General features: G+C 43.3%; 2 protein-coding genes and 1 long non-coding RNA gene across 3 annotated transcripts in view; 2 read left to right on the top strand and 1 right to left on the bottom strand.

The window, feature by feature from the left end:
- Positions 1–1621, top strand: part of LOC115095345 — a 69553-nt gene extending 67932 nt beyond the window's left edge. Inside the window, exon 3 of the long non-coding RNA XR_003857747.1 lies at positions 1325–1621. This is a non-coding gene — a long non-coding RNA (uncharacterized LOC115095345). The remainder of the gene's footprint in view (positions 1–1324) is intronic.
- MLKL (mixed lineage kinase domain like pseudokinase) overlaps positions 1–9309 on the bottom strand; it is a 108224-nt gene extending 98915 nt beyond the window's left edge. The window contains exon 1 of the mRNA XM_029608883.1: positions 9289–9309. The gene's annotated coding sequence lies outside the window, so the exon portion shown is untranslated. The remainder of the gene's footprint in view (positions 1–9288) is intronic.
- Positions 9310–9501: 192 nt separating this feature from the next.
- The window catches only part of LOC115095344 (zinc finger protein 585A-like), a 53873-nt gene continuing 36275 nt past the window's right edge, over positions 9502–27099 (top strand). Inside the window, exon 1 of the mRNA XM_029608884.1 lies at positions 9502–9789. Coding sequence (XP_029464744.1) covers positions 9762–9789 — 28 coding nt within the window. The 5' untranslated portion in view covers positions 9502–9761. The remainder of the gene's footprint in view (positions 9790–27099) is intronic.

Here is a 27099-nt window from a genome sequence, read left to right as displayed (position 1 = left end):
ATAGGAGTGACTTGTCTGATGAGTGGAGTGCACGAGGAGGGGTGTAGACAGAGATAAGAGAAGAGAGGTAATGGAGGTGCTGCAGAGTGAAGGCATTTGTAGGTGAGAAAGAAGAGCTTGAACTGTATGCGGGAACAGATAGAGAGTCAATGCAATGACTTCAGAAGAGGGGTCATGTGAGCATGGCAACTTTGGCGAAAGGTAAGTCATGCCGCTGCATTTAGGGCAGATTGCAGTGGACAGTGATGGCTTGTCCGGAGATCTGTCAGGAGCAGAAGGAGATGAGAGAGCGAATAAGAGTTCTAGTAGTGTGTTCAGAAAGGAAAGGAAAGGATGGATTTTGGCAGTGTTGTAAAAAAAAAAAGAAATGGCACATTGTAGCAGAGTTTTGGATATGCATAGCATGGGATTTACTTAGTGTTTGGTTACTTGCCAGATATTTTAGCCTGGATTGGCCACTGTTGGAAACAGGATGCTGGGCTTGATGGACCCTTGGTCTGACCCAGTATGGCATTTTCTTATGTTCTAGGAGAGAGAGGAGTCAAAGAGGACTGCAAGGGATGATAGGATCAAGAGGATGACTGGTTTTTTAACTTTTTATTTATAATTTTACAAAATGACAAAGAGCAAATCTTTTCATAGAAACATTGAGAGTTTAACATAATAAGAAAAGAAAAAATATCATACAACATAATCCACCCTCTGAATTTAGACCTTCCAACCATAAGAAAGGAGAGAGAAACACAGGAGATTTAAAATAAAAGGAAAAAAGAAAGCTTATTAGAAAATTAGGTTGACAAAACCTAACCCAATTTCTTTTTTTTTTAATTTAATTTTTATTGAATTTTCAATAATTAACAACATTGAAACAATGTTCAGAAAAATACAGAGAAAAAAAAATCAAAATGCTAATAGCATTATATCTTGTTCACAAGAAAGGTAATACATCTCTGAATATCATAAGATAAGGGAGGAGGGCAAGATTATAAAGAAGCAGAATTAAGGAAAATACTTAAAAATATGCATAATCCCACTGATATTTCTATATTAGCCTATCCCCCCTGGGGCACTATTAGGAGTGTGAATTTAGATACTCTCGGAGATATGTTGGTTCCACAAAACTATATTTCGTATTTTTTTTTTTTTTTAAACAATTTTTATTGGATGATTTAGCAAATACAAATTAGTAAATACAACCATAATAGCAATCATCAGAGCTATATAAGACCCACAACCCCCCTCCCACCCTGACAACAGGAATTGAAAAAACAAATGAATAGATGAGTGGCAAAAATACATAACACATCGTTATTTGTTGTGAAAGGTGACTGAAGTACACAGCTTGAAGTGGAGCAAGCGACCGATGCTCGTCGGGGAATCCCAAGCCCGGAAGAGGAAACCAGGGAAGGAGAAAATCAGATTAACAAGTGGACTCAGCACTCACATCAGGGGCAGAGTCCCCCTGGGCTTGAGCCCGGAGCCATGTACAATACGGGTCCCAGACCGCCGTGAAGGGTTTCACATGGTTATGATGGACTGCCGTGAGGCGCTCCAGTTGATAAACATTATGGAGTCTGTGGAGAATTCGAGCAAGACTGGGGACACTACTTGCTTTCCAATGTGCGGCTATTTCAAGCCTAGTGACAATAAAGACTTGTTGTATGAACCTCTGTTGTGATTTATTGACTGTTGGCACAGGCAAGGTTAACAGAGCATGCCACGGTTTGATGTCCAGAGATTCCTGAAGGATATGAGATAACCACTCAAAAACCGCGGTCCACAGGCAGCTAATTTTCCCACATTGCCACCATACATGATAATAATCTCCTATCTGTCCACATTGCCGCCAGCAGGTGTCTGGTATGAGAGGATTATAGCGATGAAGACGCTGAGGGGTATAATGCCAACGATATAATAATTTGTAACAGTTTTCCTGCAGGGTAGCAGAGATAGAACATTTGCGGTTCATCAGAAAAATTAGAGTCGAGTCATCCTCATCTAATACGTGAGCAAAGTCAGACACCCAAGCCCTCTGTTGGCAAAAGTGGCCCGAGGCTCTCCCAGCTAATAAAGCGTAGATTTTGGAAATGAGACCCCGTAACTTATGCACATTAAGACAATAATGTTCAAACAATGTGACAGTAAGGCGCATAGTACCCTGCCTAACTGCCCTTTTAATAGAATGATAGATTTTAGCATACAATAGGAAGTCCACGTCTCTAAAATGATAATGAGCGCAAAGAGCCTCCTTTGTCATGATAGAGCCCTGGACAATAACATGTTCTACATAGCGAATGCCAGCGGCTAGCCATGGCTGAGACGCCGCAGCAGTGGAGGCACGAGGGAAAAGGGCGTTAGCAAAAAGATGTGTGAGCGGAGTATAAGGCTCCTTCCCAACCAACAAAGCTTTCCACCGCTGCCAAAGGCAAAGTGTGGTACCCAAAGCAAAGGGCATGTAAGGGCCCATAGCCCAGGAGTTCTTAGGCTGCCACGGAAGTGCAGAGAGTGGGGAATCCCCTATTGCAGCCTGTTCCAGAGAGACCCACAGTGGGAGGTTATGGGGAGAATGAAACACCAGCAGGGCCCGGAGTTGGGCCGCGCAGTAGTACCATTGTAAATTCGGGACTCCCAGGCCCCCTCTATCTTTAGCAAGATATAGAGTGTTGCGGGAAACCCGGGGAGGTCTTTTGCGCCATATGAACCCAAAGATCTTCCGTTGCCACAAACGTAGAATAGCTGGTGAGAGCAGAATTGGGATGGTGGTAAAAAAATATAAAAAGCGAGGGAGAATATTCATTTTCACAATAGCAATCCTCCCGAGCCAGGAATGTGTGTCGAGACCAGTTGTGAAGGTCTGCAGTAATGGAGTGTAAGAGGGGCGTATAGTTCAGGGCAAACAACTGACTAACAGCAGGACCAATACGAACTCCCAGGTATTTCAGCGCCGTTTTGGCCCATTTAAAAGGTAAGCTGAGTTGTAAGGTTGCTACCTCTTGGGGGGGAAGGTTAACATTCAAGATTTCGGACTTGTCAAAATTGACCTTGAGCCCCGAGACAGCCCCAAAAGCTTTCAATTTATATTTTGTATTTTGATAAACAATATATTTACAGGGGTAACGCAGACTGAATTTTGCACCCCTTGTTACCACCTCATTTCTCATGCTCAAGAACTTTTTTCTTCTCTCCTGACCATAAAATTGCTGAGATAAATTTCTGAAGTAAAGTCTTAATACAGAGTCTCTTTCTGATATGAAGGTAAAAGTTACCAGGAGGGTTGCCCTTGACTCAACTGACATCTCCAATGACTTTTCCAGAATCTCTGTTAAATTTAGGGGTAAAGACAGATCTTCTTCATTTCCTTGTACCCATTTTTCCTTAGAATCTCTCGAAGATGGTAAATAGTAAATCTTGGATATTGCTGGAATAGCGGATTCTGTAAATTTCAAAACATTTATCAAATAGCTTTTGAACAGTTCTTTGGGTGGCAACAACCATGATTTAGGAAAGTCAGGAATCTTAAGTTTGGTCTCCTCGTCGCATTTTCCAATATTTGCATTTTATTTGTAAATATGGACTCAGATTTAATTAAGTTAGCCTGGACTTATTTTACTACAGTCATTTCTTTCTCAAACTCTTTCATGGAAATTTCCACTGTTATTTTATTTTCAAGAATTTGAGTTTTATTAATATTTTCCTTTAATAGCATCGTTAAAGAATTAATAGACTTGTCCATATTTAACAGCAATTTCCAGATCTCTTGCAATGTTATTTTCTCTGGTACAGTTGTCAAACAAATCTCACTGGTATCCAAAACTATTACTCCTACCTCCAGTGGTTCTCTCTCGCCTTCATCTGGTTTCAGCCTCCTCTGTTCCTCGGCTATTTGACCCTTGGAGCCAAATAGCCAGGCTCTCCGAATCACTCAGCATACTGCTGTTAATTCTCTGGGCGGCTGTGGTCAGTGGGATAACTGGGATAGCTGATATTTCCCGAAGATCTTCTGATGTCGTTGAAGGTCCAGACGGTGGGCTTGGAGCTCTAGGTGCTCCGGGTCTGAGGGATGTTCCTCGGCCACGGCAATCGGCGTCTGCTTCTTGTCGATTCTGCCAGCGGCCCCTCCCTCCAGTCTCAAAACAGTGGGTCTCGCGAAAGCTTCCTCAAGCCGCGTTTGCCTTGCTTCTAGTATCAGTGTCGAGGTAAGAGTCTCGCGAACCCGGGCTTTTCTTTTAGTATGAGGCACCCTTTTTTTGAAGTTAACTTCTGAGGAAATTAAAAAGCTAAGAAAAGCACGGGGCCAATATTAACGTGGAGCTGAGGAGTTGCGTGAGCTTATGTGTTGGCCATCTTGCCCCCCTCCTCAATTAACCTAACCCAATTTCTACACAAGAAAGTCACAACTAATATCAAGGAGGCTCTGAAGAAATGACCATTTTCTTCCCTTCAATAAAGAATTTAAGCTGTCCTGGAACAAAGAATATATAAAAATCATTCCCAGATTTTACAACACACTTACAAGGGTATTTAAGTAAAAAAAAGAAGCTCTCAAACCCTGGACCTGCGAGTGTAAAGCCAAGAAATTTCTACATCTCTCTTGTGTTACTCTAGCCAGGTCAGGATATATCCTAATCGGGTGTCCCAAAAAGTCCACCGGTATATTTTTAAAGTAATTTCTCATAATAAAGGAAACATGCTCACTAACGAAACGAGTAGCGTAGCCCTCTCAATTATCTCTTCAGAAGTAGATTCAAGAAATTGAGTTAAATTAGACATGTCCAGGGATGTTTGAGGGGCTACCTCTGAATTAGCAATCTTTTTAAATGGGAGAAAATAAATTCTATTAATAGTAGGTATAGACTCAGCCGGTAGATGTAGAATATCCAATAAAGATTTCCTAAGACTCATTTTGGGGTAATACACTAACTTTCCCATTACTCTGGGAAAGTTAGTGAATCGCAGATTATGAGATCTCAATTTTCACACAGTTCCACTCTGCGGGATATGGCCCCACATTCTTGAACCATGGTAGCGTTCACAGAATTTAATTTGGAAACTGTAGTTTCAAGAACACCAATTTTCTCTGAATGTTCCGGTGCTATTCTCTGCTGAGTTTGAGCAATGGACTCCAATTCCTGAGACAAGGAGTCCACCTTAGCATTGCATTTGGAAGAAAGGGAAGAAAAGCTAACAATAAAATCCCACAAAGCGTCCAAAGTAACAACGGCTGGTTTAGGGGGATAAGACAAATTTCTTACCCCTAGCTGACTCACCAGAAGCTGTTAAACCAGCTCCACATTGAAGCTTTCCATTCCTGGAGAGGATCCAAGACGTGAGAGTGCCAGCTCCGCTAAACCAGAAACCTGAGTGTCTCCTTCGCGGCTCTCTCCATTCACATCAAGATTTCCCACACTGGCAACTTCATCCATTGAAGTGCTCCCAGTAAAATCATTGGCAAGAGCTTTGAAGATGTTGGGGCAGCTGCGAACCCGCTCACCGGGGGGAGACAACAATCCGGCGGGCTGAGAGATGCTTCTTCCCCAGCCAGCAAGGGATCTCCTGCTCCTTCTTTGGTAACGTGGTTACTAACCTGCAAAGCTTCAGGGTTACAAGAGATGTACTCTTCGATGGTCATTTGCCTCAAGGGGAGACTAGGATCCGGAGGAATGACCCGGACTCGACCCTTCTGTTTGGACGGCATGAAAACTTGCAAATTGAAGAAACAACAACAACAGAAAAATGGCAAAGGCAAACGGGAGAGTGACCGCTCAGGCAGCCATCTTCACTCCGCTCCCTGATGACTGTGTAATCCACAGAAACAGAGAAAGGAGGAAGAGGGAAGGTGGGCTTTGGGGGAAAGATAAAGAGCTCTGTCTTGACCGTGTTAAGTTTAAGGTGGCAGCAGAACATCCAGACAGCAATGTAAGACAAGAAGGCCAAGATCCAGGACTGGATGTCTGGTAAAATTTCTGGTGTAGAAAGGTAGATCTGGGAGTCATCAGCATAAAAATGGTATTGAAATCCATGAGAGAAAAATCAGAGCACCAAGGGAATTGTTATATATCATAAGAACATAAGAAAATGCCATACTGGGTCAGAGCAAGGGTCCATCAAGCCCAGCATCCTGTTTCCAACAGTGGCCAATCCAGGCCATAAGAACCTGGCAAGTACCCAAAAACTAAGTCTATTCCATGTAACCATTGCTAATGGCAGTGGCTATTCTCTAAGTGAACTTAATAGCAGGTAATGGACTTCTCCTCCAAGAACGTATCTAATCCTTTTTTAAACACAGCTATACTAACTGCACTAACCACATTCTCTGGCAACAAATTCCAGAGTTTAATTGTGCGTTGAGTAAAAAAGAACTTTCTCCGATTAGTTTTAAATATCGTGAGAGAAGAGTGTCCAGGACAGAACCTGAGGCACATCAATTAATAGTGGAATGACATTCGCTCCAACCACTAGCGAACCCCCTTCTCTCAGGAAATTAAACATATTGGCTAGAGGCTGAACAATCACTGACTTACAAACCTAATAAAACTTGGCAGAGAATCCGTCGAGGCCAGGTGCCTTATCTAGCTTCAAATCCGAATTGACATTAAGGATTTCCTCAGTTTGTATGGATGCATTCAAAAGTTCTCTAGCCTCCTCAGGCAAGGAGGGAAGAGAGACAAGATTAAGGTATGATGTAATTGCAGACGAGGATATACCACAATCACCCGCATACAGATCACCATAAAATTGTGTGAAGCGATCAGAAATCTGATTTGTATAGTAGATCATATTACCTGCCTTATCCTTGATTTTACGAATCTGGTTTTGCATCGATTGGATCTTAAGGTGTCGAGCCAAAAGACAGCCAGCTTTATTTCCAAATTTAAAAAATTGGTTTCACTCAAAGCATGTGAAAGGCAATCTTTGCCAAGTCCAAGGCCTGCAACTCCTGTCTGGTGGCATCAAGATCCATTTTAACATTAACCTCCCCACTGCGCTTATGTTGAACTTCCAATTTACCTATACGAAGCATCAGGTTCAGCCTCTTAGCAGCCTTCTGCCTCTTGAGAAAAGAGGCATGAGAAATAAGCTTCCCCCTAATAACCACTTTCATTCCCTCCCATAGAATCACTGGTGAAACTTCACCAGTATCATTAAATAGAAAATGATCCTGGATATCTTTAAAAAGAACATCAATAAAATCCTTATCCATGAGGAGGGAATTGTTGAGCTTCCAAAACCGGATTTCCTATTGCTCTTTACCTATTTGAAACTCCACCCAGATCGCCGCATGTGATGTGACCTATACCAGTGTCTTGCACAGCTCCCACCAGCATAGAATCTAATAAGAAATAATCAATATGCGATTATGGGGTGTGTGGCACCAAATAGAAGGTATAATCTTTTAGAGTGGGATTTCGCAGTCTCCATATATCTTGCAATCCCCAAGCACAGATTAAACTTTTCAGAGAACGTCTCTACAAATGAGATGCCCTCCCTATCCCAGAAGAATTATCAAAATAAGGATAACACGTGATATTAAAATCACCCCCTAATAAAACTTGACCTTATGCCCACCCTTGCAGAGTCTCCATTAGAGTCCAAAAAAAGTCCCCCTGGTTGGTGTTGGGGCATATAAATTAACCAAAGTAAGATATTCCCTATTAATAGGCACCTTCAAAATCAGAAACCTACCATGGACATCTGAAGAACAGAAGTTACATCCACAATTAAATTCTGAGCAAACTAAATTCCTATCACCATATTTGTTATTTTTTGTCGCTGGAGCAAAATATTGAAAGGGAACTTTTTAACAACCTAGCAAATGTGAGAATCTAGCGGTAAGGTGTGTTTCTTGACCGACGATCACATTGGCTCCCACAGCAGCCGCTTCCTTAAAATGTAATTTTTTTTTAACCGGAGAGTTCAAGCCCTTAGCATTGATGGACATAATCTTAATAGGCCCCATTATTAAAGAAAAAAAATATATATAACAATCAAAAGAGGCAACCTCCCCAGATTCCCCATTTGCACTCCAATTTTAAGAACCCCCATATGAAAAAGCCTTATAGGCCCACAGCTCACCAATACCATATGAACCCAATCCAAATTGAGATCCCACCCCCCAGACTCAACACTCAAACTACATCTCCACCCTACCAGGTGCATAAACCCCACTGGAGGAAGATACCACCACACATGGCACAAGTCCCTCCCCCGACCCCATGCAAACCTGAGAAAGACAACCCTGAATGAAAATCACACATCCCATGAGAACCCATACAGAAGTCAAATCTACACCCATGCAATAAGAATTAAATCTTAAAGATAGAGACGGCCGTCCCATCAGAGCCTACATAGGAGCTCATAACCCCCCCAACAAGGAAGACAATAGACCATAACAGTAAAAGAGTCCACAGTAAAATGTTGGGAAAGGGAGGCAGGTGGCAGAATTCCATGGAGTGAGACACCGTAACCAGCTTCCTGGAAATATCAATAGCACTCTTTATCTACCACTCCTCTGGGAACCACTACCCCTGCCTTCCCCCTTCCCCAGCATTTCATACCACCAAAAGGGCTACACTCTAAGCGGGCCCCTCCCCCTTCTCTTTCACTGATTTGGCCTGCACCGAACCTTGGGGGAGGGGTTGCCATCTTTTTCCAGCAGATTTCCTTGAGCTGTCCCTGATCACAAAGGTCATGATATAGAGCCCCGATCTAAATATTTTGGTTGCAAATTATTTTTTGTTCTTGATTGGTATTTTTTTCATCCACAAATTGATTATGACGTTTTATTTTCAATTCAAAGATCCAAAATGTCTTACAAAGAGTGAGCAATTCTGCCTAAAACCGGACTCCTGATACCAACCAGGGCCCGAGAAGAGATGTTGCTGCCCTGGCCACCCTAGTACTCAGCCCAGGAGTCATCGGCAGGGTTGGAAGATGTTGCAGCCCGGGACTCCTCTTGATACCTAGAAGTTGAGAGGCTGTTAAGGAAGGAGAGGAGAAACTGGCTTGAGAGAACTGAAGAAAGTAAGAGAAGCTATAAAGGAAGAACAGGCAATTTTGGCTGAAAAGGGGAGAGGCTTAAGGGGAAGAAAAGGAAAAGAAACTGGATGGGTGGGAAAGGGAGAAAAGGGTGGAAGGTGAAGAAAACAGAAAAGAAGGGTAAAACGTAAAAACAAGGCAAATGAAGAAAAAGATAAACCTAAAGACCAGACAGGGCAAAAAAACAAATGGAAAATAAAGCCTAAAGACTAGGTAATGCAAAATAATAAAGCCAAAACATTGATACTTAACGATTTTTAGCTTATTATTCCACACCGCTTCCTCAAGCCAACTATCGGCCCCTTCTTTAGTTCTTATATGTTTATACTAAAAGATGTGAATTATTGACAAACTCCCCGCCGAAATTGCCTTTCTAAATTCACAATTCGGCTGCTTTTGTCGCATGACTATAGGGCGCGAGGAGCAACCCGTCTAACCCTCTCCACAGGAAGCGGAAGACGCGTCACCTCTCGAGCCAGTGCCTGTCACCAGGCAGTCCACAGCGGCGCAGGTCGTGGCGTCAGAGGCCGGCGCGGCGCTCGGGTGCCGTTAACCCCCCCCTCGGAAATCCGCGTGTTGCGTGCGGGAGAGTCCGGGTGCCGTGACGTATTTGCAGGGTTAGGTTGACTTGCCCCTCCGGCGTCCTTGCACAGCCACAGAAACGGTACATGGGAGGAGCTGGAGGCCTTGCACAGTAACTGCTGTCAGAACGGACCCGCCGGAGGATGCTGGAAATCCAAGACACGTCTTCAGGTGTGACCTCCGCCTATGCTTTATTCCTTCTTGGGGAAAGAGAAAGTTTGTCGATCCCGTGTTTCCTTACTTGGGGAAAGAGGCTGCGCTTCAGAGAGATTGGCCCTAAGTGTTTAGAGCTCAGTTCTTACCCCTCCAAAGAGAGCCTGGTTGCAAGCCCACCTTTACCACTCGCCTTCTAGCAAATCCCTAAACCTGTTTCTGTTCCAAACTGGATTATAATCTCGGAAACGGCTCTTTGTAACCGTGCCGTTTACTGGGTGGGTAACAAAAATAAATTCCTTCTGTATTAAATTCGCCTTTTGCAGACTTTTCCGTTTTACCTTTAATCTGCTGTACCTCATAGAAGCAAGACTCAGAAGTAGTTTAACCCCTGCATCACAGTCCTGGTGAACTGTGGCTAGTCTGTTTACTCATACCAATGTCTACATGCTCTGGAACAATGAATACCTATACTAGACCAAAATAAGGCGCATGGAACGCTGCCTTATGAGGAAAAGCTAAAGAAGTGAGGGCTGTTCAGATTGGAGAAGAGACAACTAAGGGGTGATATACAAAATCATGATAGGACTTGAACAAATTAATGTAAATTAGTTATTTACTCTCTCAGATAACAGAAGGACCAGGGAGCACTCCATGAAATTAGCAAGTAGCTCATTTAAAATAAATAAAAGAAAATTCTTTTTCACTCAGTGCATAGTTAAGCTCTGGAATTCATTGCCAGAGGATGTGCTTACAGCAGTTAGTGTAAGTGGGTTTAAAAAAGGTTAGGATAAGTTCCTAAAGGAAAAATCCATAAACTGCTATTATGGTAATTAATAAGCATTAGTAGCGTGTGATTTATCTAATGTTTGGGTACTTGCCAGGTTCTTATGGCCTGGATTGGCCACTGTTGGAAACAGGATGCTGGGCCTGATGGACCCTTGGTCTGACCCAGAGCAGTGATAAATAACTTGGTTGATGCAGAGCTATTGTTGATATGTCGATGGCTGGAGTTACAAACTGTTGGGTATCTCTAGCTTGTTTTTCTTTAGTAATGCTTCTGCTTAAAGAGAGGGACTGTCTTTACTGCTGAAAAGTAGATGGTAAGGAAAGGAGAACTATTTTAATGCTTTCCCTTTTTTGCTGGGTAGCCTCTTCCTACCTAACTGGGGCTGAGTTACCTGTTTTGGTTTTTTTTCCCCATTTTTAATCCTTCTTCCTCCCAGCTCACCTAGCAGTCCTAAGTGAGAGATAGATACCATTCCAAAGCCTTATACTAGCCACACATCACTGTTTTGCCATAGGTAGAGCACCCTTCCTATTGGGGGATGCACTCATCACAACCTATCCTTTCTCCTAACAGCTGTTCCCTCTCCTCCTCCCACTTCCACTCATCCCCCATTTTTTCCTCCACTCCCAGTCCATCTTCCTCACAACCTTCAACACCCTTGGCTGATCCTACTTCCTGCCATACCTCTCCCCTCCTCCCAGCCAATCCTCCTCACGCTACCCCTCCCAACTGCTCAGCTGTTCTCTCTTATCATATACCCTTGGATGACACCTCCCCAAGAACCCATACCTCTCACCACAGATTATTTGTGGTTGTAGGAGGGAAGAGAGTAGAAGTGCCTTGCCATGGGCTGCAACTTGTTACCTGGAGCCTAAATAGTGTTTTGAACCTCATGGGATGCCATACTGTTTTGCAGTTTAAACACCAGTCAGGCCCTGGCCAGTAGAGGAGGCAGACGTGGCCTGAGATGCTACTGTTTTTCTCCTCCATCTGCCAGCCTGGATCAGTGGTGAGCAAGCAGATGAGGTACAGGTTTGTTGGCACTAGAGAAATGGGCTTTTTAGAGGTATCTTAGTGGCAGGCCTCATTCTTCAGCCCACCAGGATGGGCTTCATCTGGCCATTTCAGTGGCATGCTCCAGGTTTTGCCCCGTAAGGATGGTCTCCAGGGGGCTGCCTCTGTTCTCCATCTCCTGCCAAGCCTCAACTGGGCAAACGCTCGGCTGCATCCTGTTGGATCCCATAGTATGTGCCCGACACATGCACAAATGAAAAATGCAGATGGACACATTGTCAGGCACATAAGGTCCATAGTACATATACTATAAAAAAAATTCCTAAAATGTACAATGGCCATTTTTAATACAAAATGTATTAAAAAATCCTTTTTAATAATGTATAGTTACAGATCTTTGCCTGCTTGGTACTCCACAACATATTTCTGATGTTTCATTGCATTCTCTGAAACATTGAGACTGTGAAATAGTACTTTATAGGTAATCTGGCTATAAAAGCTCATGAACTTTCTAAATGGGAATTTTGGAAATGTTAATGTATTTTTTTTTCAAATTTAATTTTATTATTCTAGACCAAATAACTTCTCCTTTCTTCCAGCTCAGTCAAAATCTGTGCTGGGATTCCGGCATCACGAGCCTTTGTTCATCACTACTCAGAGACTTTTCGCTAATTTAGAAAACTCTCCCTCCCACTCATCCTATATTGGTCATTGAAGCAATGATCCTGATACTGGGAGCCAATCACTAAGGTCCTCACAGAAACCTGTACCATGGCCTCTAAATTCAGGCTGTAGATGGACTATAACTCCCTGCCTCCCTGTAGTAACTGGGCAGGCCTGAATTGGCCAATAGACATTCTAGGGTGGCAAAAATGAGGGGCAGCAAGACAGATGAAAACTTGTTGCCTCTCTCTGCTCAATCAGCAGAGAACAGCTTTCTGCTTCCTGTTCCAACTCCTCATCTTCCAGTGCCAAGAAAGAGATGGGAGGGGCAAGACTGGAAAGGACAGAGCAAGGAAAACATACTGTACTCTCTATTCCAATCTTCCCCCCCCCCCCCCTGTCATTCAGGGACATAAGGGTAGCCTGGAGCAGATAGAGCAGAACAAAGAAGGCTGTGCTTTCTGTTCTGTTGTCTCTTGTCCCTGGGGTTGGGAGGGAGGGGAAGGCAACAGCACTAACAGTCTGGGACTGTGAACACTATCTCTGCAGCATCCCCAGCTGATCCAAGGTGTGGCAGGCCCAATCTGAGAACCTGTCCAGGGATTCTTTCAGTTACAGTACATAGCACTGCTACTGAGCCAATGGGAAGGCCCAACCTTTACACACTTTTCTTTCTTTCTTTCTTTCTTTCTTTTTTTTTTTTTTAAATAAACAAGATGAAAGGTCAGGGCTTCTTGCCTATTCCTAGAGGAATGTTTTAGTTAGTACTTTCCTTTAAAAATGTAAAGGGAGTGGTGTGATTGGCCAACTGGTCAACAGTTTATCAGGTGGCCATATATTGACCAGGTGTCAGGAGTTATCACTCCAGGATCTGGCAAAATTTGGCAAGCTCATAGAAAAATGTGTTCTTTAGACAAACATAATTGAAGGAAAGCTTACATAAAAAATGTATTCCAGCAACCTCTCTAGCTCTGATGCATTTCACAGTTTAACTCTGGTAATTATGTGATGTCCTTGCTATTTTTGTCCAAATGTTGTCCTTTTTTTTAAACAGATCAGCTACTGGTGCTTCCTTCCTTTACCTCCCTTTTATTATACACTGATCCTTGATTTAAGGGTGCTTGGAGCATAATAATTGCTCTTTAGAGGGGAAAAAGAATAACTCCTTGCTTATAGTGTACAATTCTAGAAGCACTGAGAGGAGAGGATCACATTGCTGATGGCTGAAAGGAATCAGTAAGTTTTGCTTGGGAAATTTTCTTTTTTAAAAGTATTAGGGCGAAGTTAACTATTGGGGAATATTATTTAGTGTATTTGTGCTTTTAATAGTCAGTAAGGCAGCGAATAAACAGAAGTTAGACTGTTTGTATTTCCCACCCCAGCTCATCATTTAATTTATAGGCAGGTGCCACTTTCACACTAAAAAAACCCCCCCAAAACAGCCTTTTAACTTTACGAATTCCCCACACCTTATTGAGAGTTTAATCATTCCCCTGTAGGCCACTACCAGACATATAGTGAATTCACTAATACATTTAAAGGATGGTAATTAGACACAGTGCTGGGGAAGAGCCGGCTGTCGAGGTAATTGTGGGCAACAATGACATAGGAACATGTGGAAGGGAGGTTCTGGAAGCCAAATTTAGGCTCTTAGGTAGAAAGTTTAAATCTAGAATCTTCTGGATAGCATTCTCTGAAATGCTCCCTGTTCCATGCGCAGAGGCAGGCAGAGCTCCGGAGTCTCAATGCGTGGATGAGACGATGGTGCAAGGAAGACGGATTCAGTTTTATAAGGAAATGGGGAGCCTTTTCCAAAGGGATGGGCTCCACCTTAACCAGGGTGGAACCAGGCTGCTGGCGCTAACCTTTAAAAAGGAGGTAGAGCAGCTTTTAGACTAGAACAAAGGGGAAAGCCGACAGTCGCTCAGCAGTGCATGGTTTAGAGGGAGGTATCTTCAAAGGATACTAATGAAAGAGAGTTAGGCATCCCAACAAAGAGGGTCCAATATTAAGAAAAGTAGTCCTAGTGCCTTTAATTAAAAACTAAAAGATTCCAAGTTATCCCCGACAACTGAAAAGCAGAATGTAAATACAAACAAAAAACACACTTTGAAATGTTTGTCTGCTAATGCCAGAAGTCTAAGAAGTAAGATGGGAGAATTAGAGTGTATAGCAATGAATGATGACATAGACTTAATTGGCATCTGAGACATGGTGGAAAGAGGATAACCAATGGGATAGTGCTATACTGGGGTACAAATGATTTCGCAGTGACAGAGAGGAGCATCTTGGTGGCGATTTATGTCCAAGATGGCATAGAGTCCAACAGGTTCGTGCATGAGACTAAATGCACAATCGAATCTTTATGGATAGAAATTCCTTGTGTGTTGGGGAAGAGTATAGTGATAGGAGTATACTACCATCCACCTGGCCAACATGGTGAGTCAGACAGTGAAACGCTAAGAGAAATTAGGGAAGCTAACCAAACTGGTAATGTAGTAATGGGAGATTTCAATTACCCCACTATTGACTGAGTAAGTGAAACATCAGGACATGCTAGAGATATAAAGTTCCTGGATGGAATAAATGACAAGTTTTATGGAGCAACTGGTTCAGGAACAGACAAGAAAGGGAGCAGTTTTAGATCTAATTCTCAGTGGAGCACAGGGTTTAGTGAGAGAGGTTACAGTGGTGGAGCCGCTTGGCAACAGTGATCATAATATGATCAAATTTTGAATTAATGACTGGAAGGGGGACAGTAAGTAAATCCATGGCTCTAGCACTAAATTTTTCAAAAGGGAAACTTTTGATAAAATGAGAAAAATAGAAAAAAACTGAAAGGTGCAGCTACAAAGGTAAAAAGTGTGCAACAGGCATGGACATTGTTTAAAAATACTATCCTGGAAGCACAAAAAGTCTCTTCATGCTGTCTGGAGATGAAGGAATAGCGGCTCCTGCCATTTTCATTCAAAATTTCACTGCATATAAAAATAGGCCATCATACTAGGTTTCATCAGAGTAATAAAACACTTCAAAAGCCTTCAGCCTTACAAAAAGTCTCTTCATGCTGTCTGGAGAGGAAGGAACAGCAGCTCCTGCCATTTTCATTCAAAATTTTGAATGAAATGGCTCCTGTCTGGTATTTTGATAAATCAGTGAAATGTATTGGTTTTGGTGACATGATCAAGGTGCTCCTGAAGAAGCTTCCCTGCGAAACACTGGCCTTTGTTGAGATGTGATCATCGTTACTATCCATTTCTTTTATGTGCAACTTGAAAAAATATATTCTTATAATGTGCAAATGATGTAGAAGATTGGGAGGCCTACATACACAAGGGTAAGCATTCAGGCTTGCTGATGCGTGCTTTATACTAGATATTCATTATCTGTCAATATAGGATCTAATTCAATATTTATTTGTTGGATTTACCCTCTATTTTGTATTAGTGTTATTGTTTTCACAATTCCTGGCTCTCATTTTGTTTTTTGGACCATAGAAACATAGAAATGACGGCAGAAGAAGACCAAACGGCCCATCCAGTCTGCCCAGCAAGCCTTCGCACTCTTTTTTTTTTTTTCTCCTCTCTCATACTTATCTGTTACTCTTGGCCCTTAGTAACCTTTTGGTTCTATTTCCCTTCCACCCCCGCCATAATGCAGAGAGCAGTGTTGGAACTGCATCTAAGTGGATATCTAGCTTAATTAGTTAGGGATAGTAACTGCCACAATAAGCAAGCTACACCCATGGTTGTTTACCCAGTCTATGTAATTCAGTCCTTGTTGGTTGTTGTCTGAATATAGATCAACTTTTCTTCATTCTCCCCTGCTGTTGAAGCAGAGAGCTAACTTGCATTGAAAGTGAAGTATCAGACTTTCTCCCTTGCCGTTGAAGCAGAGAGCTATGCTGGATAGGCATTGAAAGTGAAGTATCGGGCTTATTTGGTTAGGAGTAGTAACCGCTGTAACCAGCAAGCTACTCCCTACATTTTTTGTGAATGGAAATCCTTTTTTTTTTTTTTCCAAATTACCTCTTGCCATTGAAGCTTAGAGCAATGTTGGAGTCGCATTAACTGTGTGTATGTTTATTGAATAAGGGTATTATCACCAGGTAATAGCCATCATTGGTATTATCTCCAGGTAGTAGCTGTCATTCCCGCGAGCCACCCACTCTTCATACACATCCTCTAGACTTTATAGATCCACAGTGTTTATCCCACACCCCTTTGAAGTCCTTCACAGATCTGGTCATCACCACTTTCTTCGGAAGGGCATTCCAGACATCCACCACCCTCTCCGTGAAGAAATACTTCCTGATATTGGTTCTGAATCTTCCTCCCTGGAGCTTTAAATTGAAGTTAAATGTAAGACATTGAATAAGACAGGCTAAGAGAAAATTTTAAAAGAAGTTGGCCATAGAGGCAAAAACTCAAAATCAAATTTTTTTTTAAATATATCCAAAGCAGAAAGCCTGCAAGGGAGTCAGTTGGACCATTGGATAAATGAGGGGTTAAAGGGGCACTTAGAGATGATAAGGCCATCACGGAAAGATTAAATGATTTCTTTGCTTTGCTGTTTACTGAAGAGGATGTTGGGGAGATACCTGTTCCAGAGAAGGTTTCATGTGTGATGATTCAGTTAAAATGAACTGAATCATGGTGAACCTGGAAGATGTGGTAGGCCTGATTGACAAACTGAAGAGTAGTAAATCACCTGGACCAGTTGGTAATCACCCCAGGGTTCTAAAAGAACTACAAAATGAAATTTCAGACCTGTTTCAATTAATTTATAACCTATCCTTAAAATCATCTGATATACCTGAAAATTGGAAGATGGCCGATTTTTAAAGGGATCCAGAGGTGATCTGGGAAACTATAGACAGGTGAGCCTGACTTCAGTGCTGAGGGAAATTGTGATAAAGAATAAAATGACAAAACATTTAGATAGACATTGTTTGATGGGACACAGACAACATGGATTTACCCAAGGGAAGTCTTGCCTCACAAATATCCTATATTTCTTTTGAAGGCGTGAATAAATGTGGACAAAAGTGAACTGGTAGATGTGGTGTATTTGGATTTTCAGAAGGTGTTCAACAAAGTTCCGCATGAGAGGCTTCTAAGAAAACTAAAAAGTCATGACATAGGAGGCGATGTCCTTTTGTGGATTGCAAACTAGTTAAAAAAACAGGAAACAGAGATTAGGATTAAATGGTCTTTTTTCACAGTGGGAAAAGGTAAATAGTGGAGAACCTCAGGGATCTGTACTTGACTTGTGCTTTTTAATATATTTATAAATGGTCTGGAAAGGGATAGTGAAGTGATGCAGAGTAGCTAATCTCACGTGGATTGTGATGAATTGCAAGAGGTCCTTGTGAGACTGGAAGATTGGGTTTTCAAATGGAGGATGAAATTTTAACATGAACAAGTGCAAAGTGATGCATATAGGGAAAAATAACCCTTGCTGTAGTTACACAATGTTAGGTTCTATCTTAGGAATTTCCACCCAGGAAAGAGATCTAGGTGTCATAGTGGATAATACTTTGAAATCGTTGGCTCAGTGTGCTGAGGCAATCAAAAAAGCAAACAGAATGTTAGGAATTAATAGGAAGGGAATGGCAAATAAAAGTTTGGATGTCATAATCCATCTGTATCACTCCATGGTGAGACCGCATCTTGAAAACTGTGTGCAATTCTGGTCACCGCATCTCAATAAGGATATAATTGCACTGGAAAAAGTGCAAAGAAGGGCAACCAAAATGAGGGGCATGGAACGGCTGCCCTATGAGGAGACGTTAAAGAAGTTAGGGCTGCTCAGTCTGGAGAAGAGGTGACTGAGGGGGGGTATGATAGAAGTCTACAAAATCATGTAAGGACTTGAACAAGTTAATGTAAATCGGTTATTTACTCTCAGATAATAGAATGACCAGGGGGCACACAATGAAGTTAGCAAGTAGCTCATTTAAAACAAATTGAAAAAAATTCTTTTTCATTCAGTGCATAGTTAAACTCTGGAATTCATTGCCAGAGGATGTGGTTACAACAGTTAGTGTAACTGGGTTTAAAAAAGGTTTGGATAAGTTCTTAGAGGAAAAATCCATTAACTGCTATTAAGGAACAAGCAATAGTAGTTTGTGATTTATTTAATATTTGGGTACTTGCCAGGTACTTGTGACTTGGATTGGCTACCTTTGGAAGCAGGATACTGGGCTTGCTGGACCCTTACTCTGACCCTGTATGGCATATCTTATGTTCTTATTAACCTATCCTTACCAAGTACAGAATAAAGCAACCATAAAGTAGAAATACAAACTTGCAGACAAAAACGGACCTGGAAACCGCAAGAAGCTAGACACTCTATGCAGTGCAACAATGAAAAAACAGAACCATCACCAATCCTCAAATATCAAACTACAAAATCAAGAAATAAAATAAATACATAATCATAATACTAAAAACATACTATATTTCAAAAGATTAAATAATTCAAAACTCATATACAAGTTTTTTGTTTTTGGCTTTTAAATGTCCCAATCACCATTAAAATATTTCAAAATGGCAGCCACAGCAAATATCACCTGAAAAATAAAACTAAAAAGGATTTAAAAAATTCACACTCTCCATACTTGGGAACTTTGATTTACAGTCATTCCGAGATTATCATGGATTAGTGGAAGAGGCATGCACAAACGTTCTCCTCTTTCTTATATACACACGCATACAAGCTCATATACTCACATGCTCCCTCTCAGACAAACCCGCAGGCATCTGCAGCTTCAGGCCCTCATCTTCATTTTAGCTGCTGGCAAGTTGTAATCCACCTGCAGCACCCATTCATACTCATTCTCTCTCTCTCATAGATAAATACACACAGTCTCTTTCACATGCTGTCTCTCAACTCTCTCACACACATGCACTACAGGGCTTTGCGGGTCACTGCGGGATGGGCTTCACAGCAACCCTGATCTTCTCAGGCTGCTGTGAGGTGGGATTCACGGTGGCCCTGCTACACTCGCTACTGCTCCTCCTTCCTGCCTTCGCGGCTCTGGCAATGTGTTTCTTCTGGGGCCGTACAGACAAGGAGGAGGGCCATCTAGACATGATTTTTTCTTCAGGCTGTGGTGGGATGAGCTGCACCATGGCCCCGCCAATCTTCCTGCTGTGCGCAGCCAGCACACAGCATCAGTTATGTGCCCCCCCCCCTCCCCTCTTGGTACAAAACTGCTTCCTCCTTTTTCTGCAGGTGTTCAGGTCAATGGCAGCAACTATAGAGGTAGTCCCATGGGCAAAGACATGAGCCCACTACAGCAAGCATTGCTCTCAAGATGGAACCCCAGCACGCGAAGATATGGAGAGAGGCTCAGGCTCATCTCCAAGGCCAGAGCCAACCTACATTGGTGGCTAGTCGAAAGCAACTTATTTGCAGGGTTCAGTCTAGTTCCGCCAGACTGGGTGACCATGGCAACAGACGCAAGCAGGTTTCAAAGAACAAGTGGTACAGGGCAGATGGGAAGCCTCAACGAACCTGTTGGAGCTGAGTGCAGTAAGGCTGGCGCTCAAATACCTAAGTCCCAGTGTCAGAGCAAAGCCAGTAAGAATCCTTTCCGACAGCAGTGTCCTATATAAACAGGCAAGGAGGTACGCAAAGTTGGCAGTTAGAGGAAGAAGTAGAACTGCTAATGAGCTGGGCCCAAAAGAACCTGGCAGGGTTAACAGCCAGTTATATAGCAGAGAAGGAGAACACACAGGCAGACTACTTCAGCAGGCATGCGCTAGACCATGGAGATTGGGAATTAGTGGAGGAAGGGTTTTCAGGAGTGGTAGGGAGGTAGGGGAAGACCAGAATAGGACTTGATTGTAACAAGAAGGAATGCCAAGGCAGAAAAACTTTCAGCTGGCCCCAGGAGCAGGGTTAAAAAGGAGTAGAATCCCTAGTCCAGCCATGGCCAGTGGACCAGCTGCTGTAGGTATTTCCACCATGGCCCTTAATAGCGAGAGTACAGAGGAAAAGAGCAGATTATGGGGGCTGGATCATTCTGGTGGCCCCAGACTGGCCCAGAAGGTCGTGGTATGCGGACCTAGTGAGGCTGAGCAGGGATGCACCTCTAAAACTAGGGAAAGCCAAGAACCTGCTCAGGCAGGGCCCAGTCAAATGGGGAAAGTCAGATAGTTATCTTACAGCCTGGCTCGTGAGAGGGACAGTTTAGAGAAAAAAGGCTATTCAAGGGCTGTAGTAGCCACCTTGTTAAGATCTGGAGACACTCTACCATCCGGGCATATGGTAGGGTCTGGAGTGGTACAAGGGAAGAAAAATCTCCCCAGAAACAGTGAAAACAAGGGAAATTTTGAAGTTTGTGCAGGATGGCCTAGAGAGAGGATTAGCCCTAAACTCTCTCAAAGTGCAGGTGGCAGCATTAGCCTGTTTTAGGGTCAAGTGCAAGGAAGCTCCCTAGGGGCTCACCCTGACATAGTATGTTTCTTGAGGGCAGTAAAATGTGTGTGGCCTCCGAAGCGCCAGGTAATATCCACGTAGGACCTTAATGTGGTTATTAGGGCCTTGCCCAAGGTACCCTTTAAACCACTTACAGGAGCAGCATTAAAGGACCAAGGCAGCCTTTCTATTGGCAATATGCTCAGCCTGAAGGTCTCTGGTCCAGGTGTTGTCCTGTAGGGATCCCTACCTGTCGATTAACAGGGACAGGATAGTTATTCATACTGTCTTATCCTTCTTTTGTAAGGTGCTATCAGTTTCACGCAGATCAGGAGATTGTTTTACCAGCTCTGATGAGGACAGGGGAGGGGGGGATAGACAGGGGGAAGCCCTAACCCTCTAGATGTCCGGAGGACACTGCTACATTATTTACAGGTCACCAATGAATTTAGGATGTCAGCTTTTGTTCTGTTGGAAGGCCAGAGAAGGGCCCAGGCAGCTTCTAAGCCCTCAATTACACACTGGATTAGGGAAGCGATAGTGGCAGCATATATTGCACAGGGGAAGCAGGCCCCAAGGGCCTTATGTGCCCATTCTACTAGAGCTCAAGCAACCTCATGGATGGAGAGTAGGGCTGCAATGCCTCAGGATATTTGTAGGACAGCCACATGATCCTCCTGGGGTATGTTCACAAACCATTACAGGCTAGACCTGCAGGTAGAAGAGCATCTGAGGTTTAGCAAAGTAGGGTTGGGAGCCTCTAAGGCCTCAGCCCACCCAAATAAGTTACTGCTCGGATACATCTTGCAGGTGTAGACTGGTCTGCAGGACGAAAAGGAAGGTGAAATTTATACTTCCCAGAAAATTTCCTCTCCTTTTGTCCTAGCAGACTGGTCCAAGTACCCTCCAAAAAAAAAAGGGGGGTGGGGAGGGGGTTAAAAAAAAAAAAGAGAGAGAGAGAAATGCAGGACATCAGCTTAATAGGATAGGGCAAGAGGCTGCTGAGGAACCTCCCAGCTATCCCAGGATATATAGTGTGAGTGACGTTACCACAAAAAAAAAAAAAGAGAATGTGGAAAAAAGTTCTCTGCCACCACATGCTGGCAAGCAGGGGAATTCCCACAGTTATGGATTGGTCTGCTAGGACTAAAGGAAAGGAAATTATCTGGTAAGTATAAATTTCATCTTATCCAACTATCTGGTGCAGTTCACCACTACTTAGCCAGATAAGTACTTGGTGCGGTTCGCTGCTACTTGAACAGATACGTACTTATCTGGCTAAGTAGCGGTAAACCATGCTAGATAAGTCAGTATTTATCCAGCTAAGTAGTGGTGGCTGTTGCCACTTACCCAGTACCTATCCGCAAAGTGTGTTTAATTTTATTTATATATACATTTTATTTTTCATTTTTTACTCTTTTACTGGTTTTAAGTGCCTGCACAGTAGTGCTGGAAGCTTAACACCATCTCTGACCTTGGATAAGAAAATGCCAGCTGGGCCAATGCACTGCTCTGAATTAGGGAGTAATAATTAATACCCTTTCTTCTATGGGATTTCCATGCAAGGGCGCTAAGTACTATTCCCATTTTAGAATGTTTATTTTGTAATCTTATAACTCCTTGTATTGGCAGTAAAGTTTATGCTCACAAAATGAGTGCTTAAATGTGGACAAAGCAGTGCGTTGACCAGAATGCATCTTTCGGCTTCGGCCTGTGTGAGTGTTGGAAGAAGCAGTAGAGGAGCTTTGGCAGTCACATGCAGAAGCTTAATTAACTAAGCAATCTGGTTGCCAGTATCATACCCACATCTGCTTTCTCCCGTGTTTGTATGCAGAAGGAACTGGCCCGTTGTATTGAGTTCGAGTGTGTCTGTGCCCCCTCTCTCCCTTTGTTTTACAATTTAGAAGCGAAATTGGTGGGGCTTTCAGTGCTCTTTTGGCCAGATGAGTCCTCTACATCGGGAGTGAGCAAACCTTTACTGCCATGGTCCCCTCCTTTCCATTCGTGCAACTGGTTAGGGCCCCACAAGATGTTAGAGTGTGTGTGTATGTGTGTGTGTGTGTGTGTAATGGGGTATTCACCAGGCAGCCACACTGCCAACTAGTGACTGAAAGCCCCCATTTTGTTTCTCTTCAAGTTGCTGAAGCAAGTAAGCTCACACACAGGCACAGAGAGGCACGTACCCAGAGAATGAAACCGACATAGTTACCCCTCACCCAGACAGAAATGGAGAGATAAATACCCCAAACCTAGACATACACCCACAGAGACAGGTACAGAGACATTGACATACTGCACCTAGACAGAAAACCACACACACTCCACCCAGAAACAAAGGCAGACCACATCTCACACACAGACCGCACATAGACCAAAGCCCACAGGACAAGCAGAAAGACCCATGCTCCTCGTTACACCCAGCCACACAGGCCACATACCACAATAGAAAAATTTTCAAGAAACTTAGGTGGCAGCCAAACATTTTTAATAGCTGAGGAAAAACTCCATCCTGCTCTGCCCAACTTTATTTTTGCTTTTTAACTGTTTTCATAAATTATTCTTAGCTTTTATTTTCTCCTGGTTTTTATTTGTGTGTGTTTGTTTTTTTTAAGTTTTTGCACTTTTTTGCCTTTATTCTCCCTTCCCCCTTCTCTTCGCTACCATTTTCTCTGGCCTCATTTTTTTCCCCCTGGCGGGCAATAGCTGTGACCTTTCTCTGTGGTTAGGAATCCAGCGGCAGTAAGAATGCCTCCCCGCCCGAGATCTCAAGAAGATCTCCTAGTGGCAGATCTTCTTGAGTTGTGGAAGTCCAGTTCGGTCACAGAGTCAGCGACTCCCCACCCAAGCTTGCCACAGCAGAAACAGCTCCCCTCCCTGGTCTGCTGAAAGAGGCTGGTGGCTAAGCTATGGCAGGTTATGTAGCTCCTTTACCTCCTGAGCTTGCAGTGCCTTCACATCACTGATAACAGCATAGCCCATTTTTCTTCCTAGATTGGGCAGCCAGTGGGCCCCCCTTCAGGACTATTCAAGCCCCCTCTGGGGGCCTGCTCCCCACCTTGCTCACCCCTGCTCTACTTGCCCACACTGCCTGCTCTGTGGAGGTTGGTGTCACCCAAGATTTTTGACAAAGTAGCTGTGCCTTGGGCTGGAAAAGGTTGGGAAACACTGGGAATCTTTTGTATGGATTCTATGGACAAACTGTCCATTTAGCACAGTTTACAAATGACATCAAATCCCAAACAATCAGTGTACAAATCAAAATACAAAATCAACATTTCACAGAACATATCCAAATACTTCAATAACTACTAAGAAACATTGACCCCATGCACAATGTCAACAATGTTGAACCTTCTTAAAACTGTTGCCATACCCTTGTCCATCCAGATTATTGAGAGTCTGAACCCCCTCCATGACCCTCAACCTTCACTAGATTATCAATGTGGTTTTGCTGATAAATATGCAGGTTTCTTCTCTTATTAGTTAGGGTTAATGGGATTTGAATCCATGCCCCTAGGATATCGGGACTATAAACCTGCAGCAGTGCTTCTGAGGCTGCTGGTTTTCCCAGTTGTTCTAGTGTATTTGTCCTGTTTTCTGGGAGAGTCAGGTACGCCCCTGCAGCTGACTGATTGGCTAAACACTGGGTGTACCTCTTATTTGCCAGCAGTGCGCTCAGAGGATACACAGTGCTGATTCAACAGCTATCTTGGCATCTGCTCTGCAGAAGTGCTACTAGTTGTTTTCCTGTTTTCCAAGCCTTGTTCTGGTTAATGCATTGTGTTTCAAGATTCCTACACTTGTATTTGAAGATTTCTGCACTTGTATTAATGCACATCACTCCTGCACATAAAGCTTCCTGCTTGTCTCCGGATCCGGAGTTCTTTTCTATGTCTTTCTCCTGATGAATCTCCTGCTCCTGATCTTGCCACTGTGTCTCCACCTTGCCTCTCCAAGTAAGCGCCTTTCCCTCTGGGGACAGCCCCTGATTGCCAGGCCCTGATACCCGTGACATTATCACCCAGAATGTTAGCACCAACATTTTGAATTTGTGCTGGCTGCAATAGGTAACCAATGCAAGGTTTTAAACATTAGTCTTTTTCTGTCTGTGTGTTTTCTCATTGTTCAGTTTTGAACTTGCTGCTATTTATATAAAAGCTTAAATGGTACATCTGCCAGTACTGCTTTACAATAATCTAACTGAGAAACCACCAGAGAGAGAACTGTCAACAACACTTTACGGTCTAAATAGGGCCTCAATCCCTATACCAATTGTAGTTATAAAATGACCATATGAGCTTCTGTATCGAGTCTCTTTCCATAATTATCTTTAGATTCTTTATTCTCTTCATTGTCACACACACCACATCATTGATCTGCAGTAAGTGAATAAGCTATTGAGGGTCAGCCTTATCTATCTTTACCCTTTTCTCTCTTGGGCCACAGTCCTAGTATCTTCTCAGCTATTACATACTGGTATCACCAGTTGAACATCAGCCACATCATAGTGCCCCTCTATCCTGAATTTCCTGATAATAGACCCCAAAGGCTCTAAATAAATATTAAATAGGGTGTTCTGTCCCCAGCAGTGGGTACATGTTTGTATCTGTATATACTGTAGTTTAACTGTGTTTAGTGCAGTCCTTCCTTCTGAGGATTCTTGATACTGAAACACTTTTGTAACCCATGATAAAAATCTGTGAGCCTTTGCCTTTAAAAGGAGCCTTTGCCCTTAAGAGAAGCTCCCTCCCCCCTCCAATTTCTCTCACTATCAGAAGAGCTTGAATGCCCCTCAATCTAACCTGAGTCTTCCTAGGTGCCTTATAGGCTCAAGGGACTGCCCTTCATGCTCCCCCTGTGTCACATGGTTCTCAGGCTCACTGCCATTGGACCTTGCCCCCCTGTCCCCAGCTTGTGGAAGCGTTTCCTTTAGCAGCTCTCGACGAGAGCTGAGTCTTGTCCATGTGGGCTTCTGAGCCAGCAGCGCTCTGTAAAACCCTGTGAAACTATCAAGTTTTTTTTACCTTCTTTTTTTTACTGCCTTCGTCTGAAGACTAAATCAGCCTCATATCCCTCAAGCTTCCTACCTCTACCATAAACTAACTCCTGCAACACAAGAGACTTCCTTCTCCCTCCTGCTACCCTGTCTCCAGTTACCAAAGATCTTTGCCTTGGGGCTTATGTTTGAGATGCAACAATTGTAAGTAGAATCTACCTGTACAATAAATAATTTCAAACTTAAAGAATCTTTGTCTTGAGGACTGATTGGAAAGAGTGTTTATCTGCCTGGATGGCAAACTCTGATGTCTGTCTGATCCAGAACAGAGGGTGATAATGATAAAGGCCCCCAGTCTCCCACGATTTTGTGTTTGCGGGAAGGACAGCAAAATCTACCCCTTCTCACAGATTTTGCCAGTCTTCAGCATTGCCACAGGAGACCATGGCTATTCAGAATCCTTGACAAATAAAGCTAGATTATGCAGAGAAGGCTTCCCTGCTGCGGGTTGTATCTCTTTATCCCTACCCCCCACCCCCCAGGATTGTAGAAAGAGTAGAACAGCAGCAGCATATTGGGTCACATCATCCTCTTTTGCTGCAGTTGGACTCGGGTAGCAGAAGAGGAAGACATGACCTGACATGCTACTGCTGATCGATAAGAGAGGTGGCAGGAGTGGGGATGTGAGGAGTACTCAGGAAGGGAATTGGGGTAGGGAGGATGTTGAATAGAAAGGCTGGTGGGGATTTGACTGGAGGAGTCAGTGTGTGAGTATGTGGTGGGGGGGGGGTTCAATAGAGGGGCTAGCAGGGATTTGAATAGAAGGGTCAGTGTATGTATGTGTGAAGATGGTTTGAGTTCAATAGAGGGGTTGATGGTTGAGTAGAGGGGTAAGTGAAAGATTTGAGCAGAGGGACTGGGGTGTGTGTGTGAAAGGGGGATGTGGGGAAGGTGGACGAGTGTGTACATGGACACCTGAGTTAGGGACAGGAACTCCCCTCCCCCCTCTGGGGGGAGGGGAGTTCAAGGACCAGGAGTAGACAGAGAGAAGAAAGTAAATGGGGATGAGGGGGGGATCAGAGCTGGAGCCAGATCAGGGACACCTCCCTTCTCCAGATCCTAGAACCACCTCCTCCCTGCTTTCTATGTTCTCTGTCACACCTCCATTATCCCTCTTTGTTCTTCCTCATACCCAGTCTTCCTTCCTCTCCATACCCAATACTTGCGCCTCCTCCCTTTCCTCTCCCCATCCCTGAGATTTCATCTTCCTCTCCTCCAACCCCCCCCCCCCCACCCAGCAAAATAAATAATTTAGGCACAAAGCAAGGATGGGAAAACTTTATTATTCAAGCTAAATTTAGCATTTAATGTGGAAAATACTTTAAATATATGCAAATGTGCCACACAATTGCTGCAGAATTTCAGAAACATTGTCACA

The sequence above is a fragment of the Rhinatrema bivittatum genome, chromosome 7, assembly GCF_901001135.1.
Source record: "Rhinatrema bivittatum chromosome 7, aRhiBiv1.1, whole genome shotgun sequence".
Lineage (NCBI taxonomy): Eukaryota > Metazoa > Chordata > Amphibia > Gymnophiona > Rhinatrematidae > Rhinatrema > Rhinatrema bivittatum.
The sequence above is the reverse complement of the archived record's forward strand: the minus strand, read 5'-3'. Positions and strand labels throughout refer to the sequence as shown.